The sequence below is a fragment of the Thalia democratica genome, chromosome 6 (assembly GCF_965202585.1).
Source record: "Thalia democratica chromosome 6, ktThaDemo2.hap1.1, whole genome shotgun sequence".
NCBI classification, from domain to species: Eukaryota; Metazoa; Chordata; class Thaliacea; order Salpida; family Salpidae; genus Thalia; species Thalia democratica.
The window spans coordinates 5,821,536-5,840,593 of record NC_139170.1 but is presented as its reverse complement, the minus strand read 5'-3'; the positions used below and the strand labels follow the sequence as shown (position 1 = coordinate 5,840,593).

The following is a 19,058-nucleotide window of genomic DNA, read 5'->3' as shown; positions in this document are numbered from 1 at the left end:
TCTCAAAACTATTGCAAAGCTTAATAAGAAATACAGTGCTTAAAATTGTTTGGCATGATAAATTTGATTTGATTTTTTTGTTAAAAATACACTGCTTAAAGCTTTTGTTAAATTAAAGATGATAGAAATCTAAAACTCTTTTTTATGTGAATTGAAGCACTAAAGGTTTAAACTAATTTAAAATATAATGAAAAAGGTGAATATGTTTAGTGACTTTCAAAACATCCAATTTTGAAAGAATTTTTCTTGGGTGTTATCAAAATTCTTAAAACGGAAGTTTGTTAAAAAAGTAAAGTTTTAGCTCATTTTTACTGCTTTTGTCTCGTTATAAAAATTTATTTTAATAACATTTATAATTTAAACAAAAATATTGTAATGGAGTTTTGCAAACTTAAAATATATTTTGTGTTGTTATCGTACAGCATTGATTTATATAATTAGTAGTTTTTTTTCAAATTAAACATCAACTTTAAAAAAATTATATAGCTAGTAGTTTTCAAATTTAACTTTTACTTTTTTCAGGTTTCGGAATAAAGTTTTTTAAGTTAATAAAATTGCTATACATGAAAAAATGTAAATTAAATAAGTAAAAGTATTATTTGATTTAATTTAAAGCAGCTCGCATCATTTGCTTTGACCAAATATTTACTTTTAACATGGTTGCCAAAGGTTTTTTTGAAATGTTTTCCAAGTGTTTGGAAATACAATTTTTATTGTCAATTTTAAATATAAAATTAAGTTTAAGGTAAAAAAAACTGTACTAAATGTATATCATTTTAATGTAGAATATAGAAAAGATACTATAAAGGTACAGTGCTTCCTCGCTAATCCGGTCCTCGCTAATCCGGTTCCTCGCTAATCCGGCCGGTTTTAGTCGAGAAGTCGACTTATTTACTTTAGCGTTTTTAGCATTTAATTTCATTTTACTTCGAAAAAGTATTCAATTTACGTTTTATAAGTATGCAAGCAATATATCGTAACGTCATAATAAAGTATCATTTGTATAATCTTAAGTTTTTTTCATACTTTTCCCGCTCAGTTGTAACAAACTTGTTTATTATTAATTTGCAATTTTTCTGTCTTTGCTAAGCAAGTTACACTTTAATATACTTCAATCAACATATCTGGTTAAAAAATGGATAAGACAGCAAAGAAACGAAAACGCGTTCAACTAACAATTGAAAACAAGTTAAAAGTTTGCGAAATGACAAACAATAATGTGCCTAAAGCTGTTATAATGAGCCAGTTTAACATTTGTAAATCAACTTTAAATGAAATTTTGAGAGGCGAAGAAAGATTCAAAAAGTTTAAAGCCAAAAAGGAGGAGCTGGGACTAATTGGAGCTGCTAAAACGGCAAAAAAAGTAGAGGGTGGCGTCTTTGACAAGCTAGACAGCGCCCTTTACATTTGGTTTCGTCAGGAACGTGAAAAGAGTTGTCCAATAACTGGCCCAATACTATTAGAAAAAGCCTCCGAGTTCCATCGTTTATTTTACGGTGAACGCTCAAGGCCCTTTTCAGCAAGTACGGGGTTTCAATGGAGGTTTTGCAGGAGATTTGGCTTGCGTAATCTTAAAATATGTGGCGAAAAATTAAGTGCAGATAGTTCAGCTGCTAATAAATTCATAAATGAGTTTTCTGTCATAACTGAGGGCTTATCTGAACACCAAATTTTTAATTGCGATGAGACTGGGTTATACTTCAGAATGTTGCCTGGTCATACATTAGCTTCAGTTAACGACCGGCCAGATGGAACGAAGAAATCAAAGGACAGGATAACAATAAACGCATGTGCTAATGCAAGTGGCACAATAAAGCTACCTTTATTGTTAATTGGAAAGGCTAAAAACCCGCATTGTTTCCGTAACCTCAACAAAGAAGCGCTGCCAGTTGTCTATTGTAGTCAAAAAAATGCTTGGGTCGATCGTGACATTTTTCACGATTGGTTTTTTAACTGTTTTGTTCCCGAAACAAAACAAAGACTAAGTGAACTTGGGCAAGAAAAGAAGGCAATTTTGTTCCTTGACAATTGTTCTACTCATCCTAGTGAGGACGAACTTGTATCAGCTGATGGAAAAATTACTGCAAAGTTTCTGCCTCCAAACGTTACTTCACTTGTACAACCAATGGATCAAGGTGTACTCGAGTCCATAAAAGGGTTTATAGAAAGTCGATTCTTAGAGATCTTATATCGCAATCAACTTTCACAATTTAAGATTTTTAAAAAGAATCGACATGACAAAAGTTGCTGACACCGTTTCATCTGCTTGGGGTATGGTAAAGCCTTCTTCCATTTGAAACTCATGGAAGAAATTAATGCCATTACAGCAAAGCTCTTCCATGCAAAACATAGACTCTTCAGAAAAAACTCAAGACAACGAGTTTGTACAGCAATTTGCAACATTAAATATCACATTTACAGAAGATGATATTCAAAGATGAATAAGTTGCGATGGTCCTGGATATGAGCATATGGACGAGCAAGGAAATGTTGAACTGGTTACTGGGGATAACGAAAAAGAGGCTGTTGAAGTTGTTGAGATGAAATTGGTGTTTCCCAGCCTTCTAAGTGTCAACTTCTCATGCTGAAGCCATGCAGAAAATGGACGATTACTTAGCTTACTATTGTTGCCAACCAGAAGCCACACCTGAAGATGTGTCAAAACTCATCCAATTTCGTGAGTTTTCTGCTAAGAAACGAGAAAGCACTGTAAAACAATCTTCCATTTTTTTTTTTTCAAAAAATAATCTTTATTTAGTTAAAGTGTTAATAGTGTAGTTTTTTCCATTGATTTTGAACTTATAAAATTTTGTTTCGTTTAGTTTTGTCTGTTTTAATTCTTTTTTCTTTGAATAACGTAAAATAAATTAAATTAACAGAAATTTTATAGTACGTTTTGTTATATACATTCGTAATATAACTAAGGTAGATAATTTGTAAAAAAAGCGATATTTTGTTCTTATCCGGCCAAAGGCAAATCCGGCCGTTTTTTTAAAAAAATCTTGTCCAACTTGGCCGGATTAGCGAGGAAGCACTGTATTTTAAATATGTTCTATAATAAAGTTCTAGGAGATACAAAAATGCTTATTTTTTAAGTCATATTTTTCTAATCAAATCAAAATTTCATCAGTTTACATGTATTTTTTTTTAGTTCGAGTTTTTTGTTACTTTTGCTTAAAATTCCAAGGTTTTCCAGTTTTTTCAATTCCACAAATTCCAGGTTTATACAGTTTTTTAATTTCCCAAATTCTTCAATTTTTTAGGATTTTAGGCGATTCTTTTTTAACTGTTTTAAAAATACATATAGTTATTTTATAAATGCTAGTGGAAAATTTTATTGAATTTTGTGTTTAATACAAAATCTCAAAGATCTTATTTAGCTAAAATAAGTGGCTAAACTTTTACACGATACATAATAACTTTTTTTTTTAATTTGCTTTTATAAAATAAAACAAACTAGAAATATTAATAAATTTAGCTAGTTTTGAATACGTTTCTTGCTAGAAGCCTAAAAAAAAGTCAATAAACCTACACATACTGTTTTTAATGAACTTTATTTAAAGTTTATATGAGCTTATTTCAAAATATGACGGATAAACATAAAAGAAGAACAAACAAACAGTTGATTCATAAAACTTTCAGTAACATAGATAATACATACAAAAAATTTCAAAAAAATATTATAGTTTGACTCGGTAAAAATATCTTTGTAATAGTTTGACGGAATTTAAAACAAAAAACGAAAACTGACGGTAAAATGATAGTTCAAAGAACAAAAAATTGACATGTTTGTAATATAATAACGAAATTACGTATAAAAAATTGCATAGTCAAACTAATATAACGCAACAATTGTGAATAAAATCACAATTTGCAGCTAAACTAAAGTATGCATTAACTGAAATTTAAACAAAATTAATAATGTGATTATTTTAAAATAAACAGCTTTTTTAATTTTGATTACTAGAAAGCTTTTTAAATATTTCATTCAATTAGCTTTATGTTTAAAATCATTCTATTAGGCAGTTATACCATGAGCACATTACAATTAAAAATGATGTAAAGCTATGCAACTATTACAAAAAAATATATATAACAAAATTTAAAATTACATGATATTGGGTGAAAAAAAAGTAAATTATTGAGTAAAGCAGCAAATTAGTCGGTAGATTACAGTTTCGTTCATTCTTCGCACTCCGTGCCAAAGTTTAATCGAAGTTGTTCTTTGAAGAGCCAAGTTAAAATTGTCTGGGGACCCAGCCTGACAAAGGCGGGGGTGAAACCCTAAAATAAAACATTAAAGTTTTATTTATTTCTTGTACATTTTGAGGTTTTTGAATGATGTGTAGAATTATAACAAAAAAACATTTTGCTTAAAATTTTCTTGAAAACTTTTGTATTTTATTTGTATATAAATTAACTGCTCTAAGAAAATCTTCATATAAATTGTTATACAAATTTATATTGCAATACATTTTTGTTTTGTTGCTAAAAGATAAGTTGTGAGCTCCACACTTCGTCTTTTTTTTTGATCTCAGCAACAATAATTAAAACTCACTTTAAAGAAACTGAGGGGTCCTTGCTTGAAAGTGACTGCAATGCAATGGACTACTCCCTGAATAAAATAAAAAAATAATTTTGTTTAAATAGGAAAAATGTATTAGCAGTGCAACTATGTTTGTATAATTCGTTTTGTATGAAAAACATTTCGTTTCTAATTTTTTTAAGCTGGTATGGTTTTGTTTTAAAATCAGATAATGTACAAAACAATTTAATGCAAATTCTTAACTAATTGTTACAGCATCACAAAAAGTTTTCAAACCCGGTATTCCCCTTTTTTAGCGTTCATCATTCTCGTTTTCATGACGTCAGCCGGTTGCGTCATCGCCGTTGCGATTCCACCCTGTGACGTAACAATGATGAAATTTAAAAAGTATACATTTTATATGATAAAGTTTTTTTTTAATGCTATCAAGTTTGTAATGCCACGTTGTCATTGATTAATAATTGGGTGAGATCATTGGAAAAATTTAGATATTTGTTTTTTGATTACTTAAATAAATAAAGTAATATATGTATAAATATATTACAATTTACCTATTATTTTATTTTAATTTTAATGAAAACATGTATACACCTACTTTATTCTATGCTTCTATTCTTACATTATCTTTTTTTTTTACAGAACCCAGTTGAAGTGTGTTGATTCGTTAAGACACAGAAACATATGTTGGTAGAATAAAGGAAGATTACTTTATAATTTTTTTTTATTTATATTCCAGTGAACTTGTTTCACTAGGATCTTTTGTTAGCAAACGATAAAACCTATATTTTGAACAGTCATATGTATAATGAAAAATTGTTTTTGTTTTATAAAAACAATCAAACACTTGTCGATGTTTGTTGAAATTGTTGATAAACAGTTCAAGTTTTTGATAATTAACTAATTAAAATAACTTACGTCAAATTTTGTATAAAGTGGAAGTATAACTTAAGTGTTTTAAGTTTCGAAAATAAACAATACATTCAGTAAGCATAAACTAAATAGATTAAAAATTCTTTTTTGTATGTGGAAAAATTTTTGAGTCTTATATATAAATATACAATACTCATACATATTCATACATAGTTTAATAAATATATTTTTCAATAATAACAAAAAATTTGAACACACTTTTTTTATTTAAACTTTACTTTTCATTATTATTTTTTTAATCTGAAACTGTTGAATGTGAGTTTACTTAGTTTTATTTTTCTCTTTTTTTTCTTCGGTGTCCTGTTGAAGTGGCTCAGGTTTTGATGCCTGAGTCCAACATTGCACAATAAAGTCATAACAATAAATTCATATAGAATAAGTATTAAAAAACTTTTTGTTTACAATTGCTTGTAATATTCTCAATGGCATGCCTTAAAAAGTAGTAAAATATAATAGTAGCAATAATAATACAAACAATATTATTTTTTCTTATTAGTTAAAGAACTTAAGTTTTTTTATAAAAAATAATTGGTACAATTTTAGACCGAATTAACTAAAACTGGACATGAACTAAACTTTCAAAGTTCAAAATTTCAATATCAAAATCTATACTTAACAATTAAGTGTAGTTTATACATTTTATTTTTATTGAAACTTTATGTATTCAGCCATTGATTTTATAACTATAGTATAAAATTAAAAACTAACCGCACAGAAAGAAGCAAGGAAATGAGTTGAAATTGTGTCTGAAAAAATTCCAGTTTTCAGCAAGGAATTCTTTATTTGGTCGTAAAATGCGATCTGTGTTTTGCATAAATTAATATTAAAAACTTTTTTTAAAAACCATGTTCTGCATGAAACAGTAAGAATTAAGCTAAAAATCAAGAACAAGTTAAAAATTATATATTTCAGTGTTTTATCGTCTTCGATTTAAACTTATCTTGTTTCAACTTAAGTCAGTCTGCTAACACATTTTATCAATTGAATTAGCCACAATTTATAATTTATCATGTATTTATAGTTAATAAATGTCTAAAAACTATTATTTATAAAAACAGCTTTAAATAATAAATAATATTTAGCTAGCATAAGCAGAAATTTTCACCATTCACTAATACATTCTTGACTAGTGAAAAAAAGCTAATTTATCACATATTTTTAGACACTACCTCTGTAATTTTTTTTATATAACTCTAGTACACGTATAAAAATTAGAAACTGATGAAAAGTTTCAGTTGAAAATTTTACCTGTCCATTAGTGATTAGTACGGCCCTCATGGTTGCCATGGCAACACCGTTGAATAATTGGGGCGCCCCCTCTTTAGCTGCTATCTGGTACAATCCGTCGAATACGTTCCGGTAGCTTTGACAAAAAACTATTGTTGTTTTAAATAGATAAATTTAATTATAAAATATATTAATAAAATAGGAGAATATACCTCCTATACTGTTTGATTATTAAAAGAAATTAAACTTTGTCTTTTCTAAAAACGAAAGTTATCAAAACTTTGTTCAAAATGCAGAACAGCAATAATTTTATATTTTTTATTCAAAATAATTGGAAAAATAAGTAAAATAATTTTCAATTGTTGCATATAAGACTTTTAAGATAATATTTTAAAGTCAAGAATTTTTGCGCTTAAAATTTTCAAGTTAAAACAACTTAATACTGGTTTAATCATTAAAACTATTTATCAAAATAACGACTTTTTAACAAATAGATACAGGTAAACTTCTTATTCTTATCATTAACCAAAACATATCAGTTAGAAACACCAAAAAGAAAAACTTAAACTATTTCAGTTAATGGCTTAGTAAAGTTTAATGAGAAAATAACTGTTTATAACTATTATAAATCTTCAAAATATTTCATTTAAACTTTAAACTTTTATTTGCGAAGAGCATCTCGGACAGTTAAATTCGAACTTAAAATATTAAAATTTGAAACTTTATAAATAAAATATAACATAACTAATCATTAAGGATAACAGCTTTAAACTTTAAAGCTACTACCAAAACCATTTTGATGAACATAATTAATCAAAACTTAACAAAAGTAACAACGCACAGAATAGTTTTTATACCTTTTACATATCTTAATCGTAAACTTTACAAAAATTTACAATAAAGTATTACAGAAATTAGTGAAGCAACAATTATAAATACCACATGTTGAACTATACGAAGAAAAAGCTTGGCGTCTAGCCAATCAATTATTTCTGAACTTTTATGTACTTATTAAGTTAATATATACATATTTAATTACTTTAAAATAGCTTTTAGAAATTACCGCATTTATGATAATTTAAAAGCATAATCAGGTGATTAGATTATATAGTAAACTTTATTTCGTAACAAGAACCAATTTAAAATAACTTAAAACTTTTTTTTTCAAATATATGAATACTATAACTAAGCTCATCATAAAATACTAGTTAATTTTTGTACTTTATTTTAAAGTCTGCTTTAGTAGACCATATAAAGTCGCATAAAAATAAAACTTTTGAAATTTTTTTAATTAAAACAAGAAAAAAAGCTCCTCACATACACTAGCTGTTTCTTATTTCTTAACTTAAATTTAAGTTTTATAACATTTTTTTTTCAATATCTTACTTTCTTCTCATATCTTTGGGCAGCTTGATGTCATTTTGCATTCTGACGTTGACAACGTCGCAGGGAGTGCCTACTATGCCGCCACAGAAACCTGAATGAAAAATTTGTCTAAAACTTTGCATAAACTATTCCTACATGAACCAAGTCTTTTAAAATTGAATTGCAACTTATTTCTACGTGTATCAAGTTTGTATGTTACGAATCAACTACCTATATTAACTATACCTCCACAGAAGTCTGCAAGATTTTAAAATTAGAAATGGAAGAAACTGTTTTGAAATCTTAAACTTAGCATATTAATAAACAAGTTTCAATAATTACCAAATACTTGAGGCAAATGAAATTTTGTCTACTTATTAATGAAACGTTAAAAACTCAAGTTATACTTGTTGAAATAAATTATAACTACTAATAATAAAAACTTAATTACCTCCAAAAAAGATAATTTTGATCATTAAAACTTGTTTCAAGCTTTTCGTACACCAAAGATATTATTTGAACACAATTACAACTATTTTTTACATATACTAAGGTAGATTTCGTACAAGATTATAACAGTTTTAGAGTATTAAAATTTTTAAACACTTGTATTTCAATATTTATTAATAAAAAAAAACCTGATATAAAAACAAACACAAATGTACAAAAAAAAAGACTGTACTGTAATAATAATGCAATAAAAACGTAATATTTTATAAGTAATTTACAGTTTAAAACTTAAATATCATATAACACACTGTTTTTATAAACTTTTCTTTTATACATTTTATACCTGCAAAGGAAGCGATTGCCATTTTTTGCAACAAAGTAGGTTCCTGGTTGTTTGTGGCAATAACAGGCCGGACTACATCGTACACACCAAACCTTGTAAGTGAGTAAGTTAGCTGCAAATAAAAATTATTAAATAACATAATCACAACAATTTAGTCCCCAGTTTTATTTTTGAACTCGTGCTTTTTAAACTAAATTTATTTTGTTAAACTAGGTACAAACTTAAAAACTCATTAATTTTTTTTAAAGTAAAGTTTAAAAAGAATTTGCATAAAAGTTTGTAGCGTAAAAATAAAGTTTGGCATGATTTGTTAATCTAGTTTCAAAAAAACTGAGCATTAAAGTAATTTCTACTTTAGTCATAAACTTACCATGGAAACACCCGGTAGAAATAGTAAAATTTTATAATTGAGCTAAATTTTCAGAAACTAAGTAGATTTATTATCTTACAACTTTGAATGGCTTAAGTTATTTTTCAAACTAAAAGAAGTGCATTTTGTAAATAAATGTTTAATAAAAGGTGAATTTAAGAATATACTTACAATTCCCACCTGCGGTCATTTCCCACCTGCGCACAACTATCTCCTATTTTTTCCTTATTTACTTAATTTCTTTTCATCTTTTTGGGTTTTTTATTGGACTTTTATTTTCTTTACTATCACTCTTACCCCTTACCATTACCTTTGGTCTGTAAGCGGTTCTCAGTTTTGATCAGGTGGGAATTATGAGGGTGGGAACGAAGCGCTTCCCAAAGTTAAGGCCATAGAGGATCTACTTTGTTTTTTACAAGTTGATGTCATTTTGTAAAGTTAATTCTGAGCTATCAGATATTATTAAACTGCTTATAAAAAATTCAAAGTAACTTTTGAGATAAAAAGTTGGTGACCTCAATAGGTCCCTAATGGAAGGCAAAAAAATAATACTTCACTAAAAATCTATCTTCTCCTTCATTTTTTAACCAAACTCTTCGAATTATCACAGTAGGTACAATACTAATATTTGAAAAGATTTATTGCAGAATTTAATTTTGAAAAGTAACTATTTTATTTAAAAAAACCACCAATTTTTTTTTTCAGTCTGAAAGTTTTGTTTTTTTTTAACCCGAAATTTAAAGTCTTTTAAGCTATATAAGGAACGTTTGTTGAAAGTTTAAGGTCTCTAACTCAAAATTGATGGAGAGTAAAGATTTCATATAGAATAGTGAATTTTAAATTTTCTTTAAATTTGAACTTGAAAAAATATGGTCCATACGTTTTTGTCAAATTTTTTTTACAAAAATTACAACATCTCAAAAGTAAAATAACATGTTTAAAGTCTATAAAAACTGACTTATAGTTTATACTTGAAGCTTTTACATAAGAGCAAATGTTAATTTTCATATAAAAAAAATGTTGAAATCTCTATGGCCTTAATCTATGGAACAGAAAAGACCCGTGGCTAACGGTGATAATCGGTTAAACAGATTACTTTTGTTTCCTACCAACAACAAAATAAAACACGTTATTAGTTATAATGCTTAAAATAAGATCAATTAGTCCTAAAAGTTCTTCTTTTCATTATTAAGACATATTTTAAACTACTTTTTCAAATTCTATTTGAAAATTTTTTTTTAAGATTGAAATCTTAATTAATAAAACACAAACACACATTGAATACTGTTATGTTATTCGAGATTCAAAAAATAAACTTCAAAACTAAAATTTTTTGAAAGATCAATGATAACTAACCATAGCTAACAAATTACTTACTCAAGAAATTTCAACATTTTTGCATAACTGCTTAAACTAATCGCTTAACATTGTATAGTTATTTTATACTAGGGCCATAGCACATAAATCCATTTTTTAAATTTTTATTTATTACATTTATAATTATACTACCAGTTGTCTTTCTACCAATTTTTTTATGTTAAGTAACTTTTGAGACATAAGCATTCATAGTCAAAGAGTTTGGTTGGTTCCTTATTGAAGGCACAAACTAAAGGGTGAAAAAAAAAACATTTAAGAAAATATCTATATCCTCCTACAACTTTTGAACAACCTTTAAAACTTTTTAAGTCTAATGTAATCTTTTAAAAAAAATAAGAAATTATATTGAAAACTATTTAAAAATTTTAGTCAAAGATTTTTTATACATAAATATAAAATAATTACTTTCTTCTACTTTTAGTCATAATTTTTTTTTGACAATTCTTTTAATTTTTTCTTGATATATTTTTTCTAAAAATTGCAATGATAAATTTTAAAATGGTTGAGGTCTCTAGCTCAAAAAATAAAAGAGTAATTAGAACTTTAACGAACTTTTGAATTTAAAGAAAGTTGATGTTGAAAAAAGTTCAGTCAATTTAATGTATCAGATTTTATTTTCAAAATATTTTTTATTTTACAAGTTTATTAACTTTTTTAAATTATACTAATCTTTAATGACCACAGCACTTGTTTGTTTTGACAAAAGTTTAGCTTTTTGCTTTAGCAATTAAATGGCTTAGAATCACCTTTGAAAATAAAAGAAAATATGCTTATGTTTGATTTCGCATATCTGTATGTTTGAATACAACAGACAGTGTTGTTGAATTTTTTAATGTACATATTTTTTACAAAATGTGCCAGTATTTGTTATTAAAAGGCTATAGCTTTTTAGTTAAACTTCAAACTTATTTCACTTTTATTCAGTTTTAAACTTATGACTTTCACTTCAAAAACACTATTTAATATATTTTAAAAATATTATATGTTTAAGAAAACAAATAGAGAGACCTCAACTACTGTTTCAATATCTATAGATATTAAATTAATATTTTTTATTTATTATATTATTTTATACAATTTAATTATATTATTATATATTTTAAGAATCACTACAAATGCAGTTTTTTTTATTATAATCAAACAAACACATACCTGTCTACCGACTGAGGCGGTGAGGCCGTTGTAGAGGGCAGTCACCCCCTGACCTCTGACAATGGAGGACGCCATTTTGATGCCTCCCACAGACTTGCCCGTCTGCGTTTGCAGGTGAACCTGAAATTGATGCAAGTTTTAAACAGCACTGTTGGTTTCTACTTGTATATGTGATAGTGTATGTTTTGTAAATATTTTGTGCGCATAACTTTGAATGCATAAGAAAACATAAACAATTTTATCATAACTTATAAGCCACAAAGTCATAAAAACCTATAAAAGTAATTAACTACTTTAATATTTATTTATATGATTGTTAGTTGTTTTAGTAAAACACATATGTTGTTTTAACTGTTTAAATTGTAAAAACTTATGATTGATTTTTACAATTAAAAACAACTCCTTTATTTGGAAAAATAAAATATGTTATAAAATAAATTTTTTTATAATTTACAAACTTTCATACATTAGTATTCAATACAAAAAAATAATTATTATAAAACAACATGACTTTTATCAAAATAAATGAAAACAGAAAAATGTAACATGTTGTTATTTACTACTTTACATCAAATAAAAAGTATTGTTTAGTTATTAAGAATTTAACTGCTATATAAAGTTTTTTAAAAAACATGTTAATGACATTTTAAATGTGTTTGTTTTACGTTTGTTGTCATAAAATCAAAATATATATGTTAAGTAAGTTAAACAGACGACAAAACATACACAAATTGTTCTTTATGACTATGAAGTTCTAAAAATAAAAGCAATCAGTAAATTGTAAGGATTGTCTCAATGTCATTATAAAGTCATAATGAACAAACAATTGTTTTATGGTTTAACTGTACACAAAAATGTGTTTGAAGAATAACTTTTGTTTGCACAGCAATTGCTGCTAAAATTGCTACAATTGAACTCAAAATAACAATTTGTAAGACTGCAAACATTGGCAAATGACTTAACTATTTTTGGATAAGCTTATGTAAACTACACAAAATCCAATCTATCAAAAGTATTAATCAATGTATTACACGTTTTCAAAACAGTATAACTTTGAAGTAAAAAAAAACAATTGGTGGTTAAAATAACACTATATAGATGTACAGTAAAAACCATACGTAACTAACTAGCTATACTATTCTTTAAGCAACTTGTTAATAATACATATAATGTATAAATAAATCTAGTTTTTACAGAGTTTTTAATAACAAGATTAAATTTTTATTATTAAAACTTAACGTTTTTAACTTTTTTTAATATAACTTTAAACATTATCTTAGTATAAGTAAAATATATAATTCTTCAGCTTTGTTGTTGAAAATAGTTTTATTAATGATTAAAATGTTAAATTTAATAATAAATATTAAAACAAATTAAGAAAGTCAGGTAAAACTATTTAAAATTATAACTGAGCTTATTTGGTCAAATAGTAATGCACATTGCATATACTTTATATAACTTGATTACACGAAAATTCAAATTTAAAAAAATATTTAAGACACCATATTTAAAAAAAATTAAAAATTTGAAAAAAGGAAAAATACATATGAAGGTCTCAATACTATCTACAAGCTGTTTTTTTCTTTTTTGCAAAACTTTAAATAGCTTTTGAGTTATTTAAAAACCACAAGAAATTACTATATTCAAAAACTTTTTAGCCATATCTCAAAAAATAATTTTAACTTTGCAAAAAAAAAAATTGCTTTTAGATATAAATAAGACCTACATACACATTTTTATTAATGTATAAATTACTTTTGGAGTAGTTATCTTTTAAAAATTATTTAACAATTTTAATTTTTAGAATTTGAGTTGTCTAAGTTTGAATTAGTGCACCCATATAATTCAATTATTATATAATAAAAATTTAAAGACAAAAATACAAAAATTTATTAAACAAACAAAAACATTGATGAGTAAATTAATTTCAAAACTTTTTTTTGTTAAAAACAATTTTTTTAAATTGCAGTGGGTACAGTAAAAACTACTGATCAGTTTTACTTTTTCTAAATTATTTAAAAAAAGCTTATTTTGACCGCATAAGCAAGCAAAAGTTATTTAGGACTAACTTTTTTGATAATAAAAATGTTCAAATCAATCAAAGTAAAGGTTACAATTTGAAAATCAATTTGAGTGCATTTAAAACATAATATTTGAAACAAAATTTTAAAATGTACATAAAAAGCTGATTTTAATGAGATGGTAGTAACTTATGGATGATTAAAAACATTGTTGCAATCGTAACTTCTTTAACTGTTAGTAATTTACAACATTAGTTTTAAAAGTATTCATTAACAGTAATGAATAATTCATTGGGTTAATAAAAACTAAATAGATCTCAATAATAGGTTCTATAGGTTTTCAACTTTACTTGGATTTTGACTAGCATACCTGTTTAAAAACTTTATTTTGACTTTTTTAATAACATTACACATTTAGATGGTTACATTTATTTAAATACAAAAACTACATAGTAAACCTTAACTAAATCAAAAGGGTAAAGTATTTATGCAAACATACCAAAATATCAAATTATTTTAAATGCATTTAAAACCAAATACTAAAAACTATTATATAATTATATTCAGCAGACATAATGAGTGAGTAAAATTGTTTTAAAAATTGAGCTTGACTAAAAATTTAAACTAAACAATAACTAAAACTTAAATGTATAAATTACAAAACCAATCTCCATCAGATCTAATGAGTTGGTACCAATATTTTTAACATTTTAATTTTTAGTGAAATTTCCTATTTAAAAGCAAAAAAACTTAAATATTAAAAAAAAACACACTATAATCAGGCCTAGGGCAACTATGCAAAGTTTTAACGTAGAAATACTTACAAACTAGACTAATTTGCATACATGAAAACTTGATTTCTTTCTTTAGATCTAAAGATTAATTATAACTAATCGCAAAATTTAACTTTTGCAAAATTTTACATTAAGGCAGAAATTAAAACTTTTGCAAACATTAAATCTTCCTTTATAAGGTCCAAGGGGCGGGTGTAACATGCAACCCCTGGGATAAAAACGTATGTACATAAAAAAACTTTTGAAAAACACAGGAAGATTAAGAATGTAAAGTATGAGATCTATTGAAAGATCTAATGAGAGAATTACGACTGTTCAAAAATTTAACTTCATGAAGTTTAAACAAACCTTGATAAGGTCAAGGGGGTGAGTGCAACAGGCAGCAGCTGCCGATGCAACACCGCCGTGATACCATTTTGGAAGCCTCTTTGCTGGTTTTTTCTGTTCAACTACCTCCCCACTTGATAGTGGCTTAACAGCTGATTGCATGTTTAAAAACTTAAAAGTGAATTTAATTAAAAATTGATTATCTGAAATGATGCAGTATAAATTAGAATGTGTGTTTTAGTAGATAATGGCCATACTGAATGTGGTATATTACAAAAAATCTAAACAATGTATTTTTTTCTAACTTAGAGATGCTAATAGTATGAAAAAACATATTTTAGTTTATTTAAAGCTAAGAATTAATTAAAATTAAGGTCCTACTACAACTTTAACAAGAACTTTTATAGTTAAAATGTAAGTAGTTTTAAGCGTAGGACATTTTTTACTAATTATTCATGGCTAAATTCAACTATACTAACTTCATTACAAATACCTTACTAGCTTGCAGCCACTTTTAGAAACACATCTAAATTTCTGTAACTCACTGAAGTCATCAAGATCTAACATTAATTAGTTCACAAGAAAAAATATATAAACAAGCCTACAATTTAAACTCATAAAAACATTTTATTGTCAACATTATCTTTTTAAAGTATTCTAATTTTATTCATTGTGAGCTATTTCAACTAAATTTTCAAATGAATGTTCAACATACTTAATTAAATAGTCAAAGCAAATATACTTTTTATGGTATGAAAAACTTAAAGAAATTGTTATATTACTTCAACAGGCTTGTTTATTGTATATATGAATTCAGTTTTTGCAGAGTATAAAAAAATTATTTCTAAATAAGTTTTAATGCCTTTTGGGATCAGATTTGTAAAATAGCTATAATTGTTGACCAACAGACTTCTTTTAATTGACATTGACTACATTTCAATATATATTTTACACACTCAACTGTTCTGTGTAAACTTTTACACTGCTGTAAACTATGAAACAGTTTTTCTAGGGTTTCTGTTGCTTCATTTTTATTATAACTTTAGTTAAATACCTTTTATTTTTATAAATGTTGTATAGAATCAACTTTAAGTTTTAAAGGGTGGCCGTTTATTTAATTTTGAAATTACAAGTTATCTTTTCTGTTATTTCTAGAAATTTTAACTTAGGTAAAAAAGAATTTAAGTGTGAAATTACTAAAAATATAATGAATGTAACGTTAGTTTATATGTGTTTTGAAACAAATAAACCTCTAAATAAACTATAGTTATTGTATAAAATAGTTATTTCTAACCTAATCCAAATTTCATCAGCTTATAGATCTAAATTGTTTTAAAAACTGTAGTTATTATTTTTCTATGATTCTGTTTAAAATTCTAGCTGTTTTCGAAATGTATAAAATTACAGGATTTTCCTTGTTTTCTTTTAAGCTTTTCAAATTTTAGGCTTTACCAGGTATTTCTAGGTTTTTAGGTAAAATAGCACCAAGTAGTTTAAGAAATTAAATTAAAGACAACATACCTAAACAAAAATAGTCTCAAACATACTTTTATCTACAGATTTCATGGTATTAATTACACATTTAAAATATGGTAGTAACTTTTACAATGCTATCAACTATACAAAACAAGTTTTTGTTTTGTCTTCAGACTAATTCATAAAGTAACGTCATCTTTAAACAAGATTTTTAGTGCAATTGTGTTTGAAAAATATAATTGAAAAAGATTCATTTAAATGCAACTAAAAAGTCACAATTAGAAACCAATTGGAGGGTGCCTATTGGCAGGCCAGCTACTTCTTATAATTATTTTTAAATAAACTCTTTTACTAATATTTTAATATTTCTATGAGTTATTTAACTAGTTTCTTACAATACCTTTGTATTTCAAAGTTTTATAATAAGTATAGTTTAGTAAATTAAAAGTTTAACTTTTAATCTAATCTGACAATATAAATTTCAGTATATACTTTACAATACTCAATTATTCTGTGTAAACTTTTACACTGCTCTTAAACTGTGAAACAGTTTTTTCTGACCAAAACTTACAAAATAGACTATTTATATGGTGTGAGGCTCAATGACCAAAAGGTCTTTCTCCACACCAATCCAAAGACTATAGTTGTAAACAAGCACATTTTTCTTTCGTTCTTTCTTTACATCAATGTAGTGATTTTAGTAGTCAATATTGCATACCTTTTATTAAGAATTAAATTTGAAACATCTAGCCACTATGGCCCTGGTTTTTAGGCAGATTTACCAGCCTTTGTGACCAAAAACTAGCCTGAGTTAGTCGAAAATTATAGATAAATTTTATTTCTCTGAGGCATCTGTATATTTTTATTCTACTTATACCAAATACTATTATGATTTTTGCTTTCACACTCATAGTTAAAAATATACATGTGTAAAAACCTGATAACTTTTAAAATTAAAAGAGTAATGCATTAATAAAGTGAATTAAAAGTAATCATGTTTAAGATACATTTTAGTTTATTGTTAAAATGCACCATCATTTAAAAACATAGTCTTAAGACTTCAGATGTTATTTGATTATAAATACAGAAACTATAAGATAAATCAATAAAAATTGAGTTCAAATGGTACTGTCATTGAAAGATGAAGAGACACCTCACTTAAAAACTAAAATGACACTAAATAATATCTATACACTAGCATAGCTAAGTTCTAATTAAAACTTAATTCAAGTTTCTAATTATTTGCACCATAAAACAAAATATAAATATTTTATTGCTTCATGACAATAATCCAAATATTTTTTTAAGGTAGAAATATATACATTATAAATAATAGCAATAGTTTTTGGTCATAACAAAAAGTCTATTACGATTCAAACTCTTAAGCTCAGAGGTTCATATATTTTGTTAGTGTAAAACTTTAATACATGTTTACTATTGCTGCTATGCAAACATTTTTCCATCTGCATGCTTGCTATTTGTCATTGGGTATTTTTAAGGTGGTGCTTATCGCATTTGTTTGTAAACGAAATTCAACTTCGAACAATTCATAAATAACTTAAATCGATGATTCTCAAACTATATAAAAGTTGTGCAAAGAATATTTTCTCAATACACTTTAAGCATCATAAACTGTTAACAAAAAGTTAAAGCAGGAATAACTTAACTTTGATATAATCTATTCATTAGTAGAAAAATTAATAACATAAAATCGAAATTTTATAGAAGAGGTTTTAATAAAAAAGATAAAACCCGTACGTTTTTGTTATATGCTAATAGAAAAACATCGACAAAGTTTTTTTTTATGTGAAATACTAACAAATATTACAATTGTTGTAATTAATAAAAGTCTAAGTACTACAAATAATGCACATATTCGAAAATTAACAAAAAAAGGAGTAAAAAAACTATCTTTTTACTTTTGTGCTCAGTTGCCAGAAATTTAAAATCAAATTGCCACACAAGTTCCCGATCACAGAACTTTAAGTTAACACAAACTTCTTTTTAGTTTTCAGAATCTTTATTTCTTATAGTTTCGCTACCTGACTTAAATTGTCTTCAAAACGCTGTTTGTTCAACAAAATAACTTTTTTTAATGTTATTGATTTAATATCTAAAATTACTTTTTAAATATCTTATTGTGTTATACTTCAAACCTTTATAAGAAAGGATTTTAGCAAACTTAATTGTAATGAGTTATTTTTAGCTGCTAAATAGATCTTAATAGTATATCATTTATAGTTATAGTGTATACTTAATTGAATTTGTAAATATTTTGACATACTTAGTAATTTAACTTATTTTTTGTTTTTTCTTAATTTTTAACTGAAAATAATTTTTGTAATCCATGTAAAAGAAACAAAAAAACTTTTAAACCATGACCAGTATATTTGTCTAAGAAATTTAAACTAAGTTAATAGATTATATAACTTAATTTAGATTAATTCTATCAATAAAGTTGAATTTTATTAATTAATGCGCCTTAATTCACCCTATTTTTAAATTTCATAACAGTCGCACTAAATTATATTTATTTGTCTGTTATTATTTATTAAACTATATAAGTAATGGCTTATACCTAAGTAGATGTACAAATTTATTATTTTTATATTCTGTTCTTTTCTTGCAACATTTGTTTTTACAGAACTCCGTGGAACTATATTAACTTGTTAAACACAAA

The 19,058-nt window shown here is 25.7% G+C and overlaps 1 protein-coding gene across 1 annotated transcript; it reads right to left on the bottom strand.

Moving 5' to 3' along the window:
• Positions 1-3,597: 3,597 nt before the first annotated feature.
• Positions 3,598-15,101, bottom strand: LOC145837947 (mitochondrial dicarboxylate carrier-like). Its single transcript, XM_082945442.1, has 9 exons — positions 14,924-15,101; positions 11,761-11,880; positions 8,862-8,973; positions 8,090-8,180; positions 6,725-6,839; positions 6,185-6,277; positions 4,823-4,903; positions 4,559-4,615; positions 3,598-4,284 (listed from the first exon to the last, which is right to left on the bottom strand). Exons 1-9 carry the CDS (start codon positions 15,062-15,064, stop codon positions 4,183-4,185), a joined length of 912 nt encoding a protein of 303 aa, XP_082801568.1. The 5' UTR covers positions 15,065-15,101; the 3' UTR covers positions 3,598-4,182.
• Positions 15,102-19,058: the final 3,957 nt, after the last annotated feature.

Coding starts and splice junctions, on each gene's coding strand:
- LOC145837947 (XM_082945442.1), bottom strand. CDS start 15,064: ATGCAATCAGCTGTTAAGCCACTATCAAGTGGGGAGGTAGTTGAACAG. Junction 4,904..6,184: donor TCCTTGCTTCTTTCTGTGCG/GTTAGTTTTTAA, acceptor GTTACGTCACAG/GGTGGAATCGCAACGGCGAT. Junction 4,285..4,558: donor GACCCCTCAGTTTCTTTAAA/GTGAGTTTTAAT, acceptor GTTTTATTTTAG/GGTTTCACCCCCGCCTTTGT.